The sequence below is a fragment of the Uranotaenia lowii genome, unplaced genomic scaffold (genome assembly GCF_029784155.1).
Source record: "Uranotaenia lowii strain MFRU-FL unplaced genomic scaffold, ASM2978415v1 HiC_scaffold_1388, whole genome shotgun sequence".
In the NCBI taxonomy this organism is placed as follows: Eukaryota; Metazoa; Arthropoda; class Insecta; order Diptera; family Culicidae; genus Uranotaenia; species Uranotaenia lowii.
This window is the reverse complement of record NW_026597397.1, coordinates 1,765-6,000: the sequence shown is the minus strand read 5'-3', so window position 1 is coordinate 6,000 and position 4,236 is coordinate 1,765. Positions and strand designations below refer to the sequence as shown.

General features: G+C 40.0%; 1 protein-coding gene across 1 annotated transcript; it reads right to left on the bottom strand.

The window, feature by feature from the left end:
* Window positions 1–5: 5 nt before the first annotated feature.
* On the bottom strand, window positions 6–536 carry LOC129759320 (cell division cycle protein 23 homolog; the record flags this gene model as incomplete). The annotated part of the gene is made up of 1 exon (XM_055756725.1): window positions 6–536. A coding segment is annotated over exon 1 (474 nt), but the record flags the coding sequence as incomplete, so codon positions are not given.
* Window positions 537–4,236: the final 3,700 nt, after the last annotated feature.

Here is a 4,236-nt window from a genome sequence, read left to right as displayed (position 1 = left end):
AATATTACTCCATACAGATAGAGACAATAGCCGTCTAACTTCCGGAGGCTGTGCTCTGTGCGGAGTGAAGCTAACAGCTCCGAATAGTCCTTAACGTGGCTGGTTGAGTTTACGATAGAATTGTCACTCATGTTGTCCAGGCGCTTTTTCTCCTTGGACATGTATGTGGCATAGATATGCAAAAATTTGGGAACCGGCGAATTGCAATTCCGGGTAAAGTACGCGGATCGGTCATACTCACGCACGTCGAAATAGCTTTTAGCTAGCACGTAATCATCGTACTCCTCGTCGGATATTCCTGCGTTCAGGGTATCGCTGGATCGCCGACTTGCGGGTTCGATTGAAACGTCATTCAATCCGTGACTTAATTCCGCCAGCCATTTGGCACTCTGCACTAGTCCCCGCTTCTGGCACTCGATCATACCCAGGATTAGATCCTGTTTAACTGACCCCAAGTTTACGGTAAAAGTTTCATCCATTTTAACGCACTTAAATTCGAAATATAAATCAACGAAACAGTATTTTCACCAACATCCTGCAAAAGATGCAAACATTTTTTTCAACTGCGAGCTTTTCTTCTAGCGGTACGAACTAGCCGTTACGAAAAATTTGAGTTCATTTTAGATTTCAGCGGTACTCTTCACCGAAAAAAATGTCTGGGGGTTATGAAAAATTTTTCACGAAATTGCTTCACATTTGACTAACACGTTTTATCTTTTTTTTCTGATCGAAAAAGATTGTGAATTTAAATTACAATCGCTAAATCTTTAGCAAAAAAGCTTTAATTTTAATGTTTTTGAGTATCATGTCTCACTATGTATTTAAATCGGGATTGTAGATTATCATTTGCAGAATGTACACAGAAATTATTATTATTATTTTATTAAAGACATTTTCATGGAATTCGTGTGATAACTTTTTTTAACTGATTATTAATAAAAAAAAATCAAAAAGAATCTAATATATAAAGATGAGTTGGACTATAGTCTATATATATATATATATATGTTTGTATGCACCTTATACAAATCAACACCGCTTAACCGATCAGCCTGAAATTTGGTACAGAGATGTTTTTGGACCAGGGTAAGGTTTTAGTGATAGTTCTGAGCCCCTCCCTCCAAGGATAAGGGACCCTCCCACACAACTTTTGTTTTTATTCCCACAAATCAAAAGTCATGGCACCCATTTTTCAAAACCGAATTTTCCGTTTGGCGGGGTTGTTTTCTCCATCACCATGGGCCGGGTATTAGAAACGACCATCCAAAGTTCACGTGGTACTGGAAAGCAAATCAAAGCTTGCTGAGCATAAAAAATTTGAATGGAGAAATTTTGGCGGGTGTTTTTCCTTCTTCTGTTCAAAGCACGTGGTACCGGTGCGAGGCATTTGATTGCAATAATGAGCCTTCATTTACTCACCTGTTAAAAATATAGACACTATAATTTCATATAGTCTGGCAAAGAGAATGACGGGAGCCAATCGAACTGTCATTCGCGGGAGCCAATCGAGCAAACTTTCTGAATATTGGAAAATCATGGTTGAAGTATTGTTGTTCACAAAGCTTTTTTGGCTTTTTGTTAAAATTAACTAAAGTTTTTAGCATAATTTTCACTATTTTTTCACCTATATTTAGATCATAATATATTTTTCAAAAGCGATTCCGAGTTGAAAAGATCAAAATTGCATGTAATTTACGAATCTGAGAAGCTTTTTTTTATTTTGCAACTAGAGAGAGTTATGAAGAGCTTGAACATTGTCGTAGAATGCTCGATTGGCTCCGCGCGAATGACAGTTCGATTGGCTCCCATCATTCTCTTTGCCAGACTATATGAAATTATAGTGTCTATAGTTAAAAATATATTGAGAAGAACAGTGGTTGAGAATCTACTAGAATATGCAGTGTGTAAAGTATGGATATATTAGAGTATCAGCAGCGGTCAGGTATCAAAGCTATAATAACACCCCATTTTGACACTTAGACGGCGCACCGCAAGGTTTCAAACCAGGTGTTATCTTGCTCCTGGGTGTTAAAAAAGCAAGCCAGGAGCCATATTTGAATACCGACCAGCTCCTGATTTGACAGGTGCTAAAGTGTCTAGGGAAAAATTACAAAAGAAAACAGCAACAAACAACAACAACACCTATCGGAGCGTCACCAGTGGCAAAAATGGAAACCAGTTTAGCACTTATCGGTGCGCAAATGAGCTGCTAAAGTTAAAATAAGACCTAGAATGTGTCTCGGGTTAACACCTGGGATAGCACTTACCGGTACTGGTGCTCTTAGCACAGACTAATACAGACATGACTCTCCATAGAAAATTCTTTCCAATTTTTCGCAAAAGTGCTCTTAAGTGATTGCCCTGCCATCTGGTATTGTTGAGATTCGTCTCATCGAAGTAATCGATGAGATGAATAACAACACACGCATGTTGGTGTTATTAACAATAAACAAATATTGTAACTATGGTTCCCTATGAATCTCTAGGGAACTGATTAGTATAAATAGAAGTTAAGGTTTCAAATAAAGTCATTCCAGTTTTAACCTTCAAACAGTTAGTTTGTTCTCTCCTTTCCACTCCGAAAGTGCTCCCTGTCTAACAGGTTATGGGCCCAGCACTAGTGGAAAGGAGGAGAGAAGTGGAATCGGCAGCGGCAGGAGGGCGACCTGGGACCGTTTGGTAGTGAGTCGAGCCTGGAAACTGATTGGAAGTGCATCGAGCCTGGGACCGTTCGGAGGCGTCGAGCCGGGAATCCATTCGGAGGTGATCGAGCTGGGAATCCTTTCGGTGGCGTCGAGCTAGGAAAACCATTCGGTGGCTTCGAGCCGGGAATCCATGCGGTGGCATCGAGCCGGAAATCCATGCGGAGGTGTCGAACCGGGAATCCGTTCGGAGGTGTCGAGCAAGGGATCCAATTGGAAGGTGGTTTAACCTGGTATCCAATTGGAAGGCAGTCGAACCGGGAATCCGTGCGGAGGTGTCGAACCTGGAATCCGTTGGTGGTGGTCGAGCCGGGAATCCGTTGGAGGTGGTCGAGCCGGGAATCCGAAGAGGGTCCCCAAGCAACCAGAATTCCCTTAAAAAGGTTCCATAGAAGCTTAATCAGCTCTCGTTTGTGTCTGAAGAGAATGCTAATCAGCCCAAAATTTAAGTTCTTAAAGCTACTTTCAAGTTCGTTTAGGTGGCTGTAGAGAACGCTATTCAGCTTCTAAGAGAATGTCAAGTAACTTCTACGCGCCGAAAAAAAAATCCAGTTGACAGATTGCTCTGACAACCAGATGACAGATTGCTAGATTGCCGGTCTATCATGGTCTATCTCATTGATTTCAATTTTAATTATTTTTTTTGATTACAAATGCTACTTACGCTTACGAGAATTGAACCGCTGCTCTCTAGGTTGCCATGAAACTCACCAGCCTCTCGACCAATCCAGCAATAGTTCATTGCCATTGTAATAATTAGTACTTAAACTAATTTTATTTGGACTTGCGTATGAGCGATGATCGAATGGGTTGGTTGAGAGTTTATACATTTCGTTTTTAAAGGACTTTCGGTACACCAAATAGATATGAAATTACAAATATTTTATCATCAAACGTTTATTCAGATAAATCGCTCTTTTAACACACAACACAACACACAACATTATTAGACACACTATAACCTACGTCAGCGGCCTAGTCCTCCAGCAGAAATCATGTTTCCGAAACTACTGCATTTTGAAGTATGCATGCAGTGGGGGTCCTAATCACAGGCAGCAAGCGATGGTACTCTCCTCAATCGCGGCGGTGGATGATGAAAAGGCTCTGAAAATATAAAAACTTCAATGTTAAAAATCCGGAAAATTCTTTAAATATTTGTTTCAACCTCAGACATTTTTTTTCATTTTGCGTTGAACTCCATTCTTAACATGAGTACTGATATAAACAAAACAAATACCATGACACAAAATTGACAGACATATTTGACATGTCGCTTAGAATTCCCTAATAAGTTCCTTTAAATACCTAGAAGTATCTTAGATTTCCCAAATAAATTCCTTGGAACACCTGAAGTTATCTTAGAAAGTGCTTAGCGAACGCTACCGACCTTCTTTAAAGAAGTTCCATTAAAAGCGCTTAAAAGTTCCGTTATCGATATTTCAACCTTTCAAAAGGCGATAGAAGTTCCTGAATAACTTCTACGTGACATGAGTCACCTGATATTCCCGTAAAACATTTTCTCAGCCAAATGTGA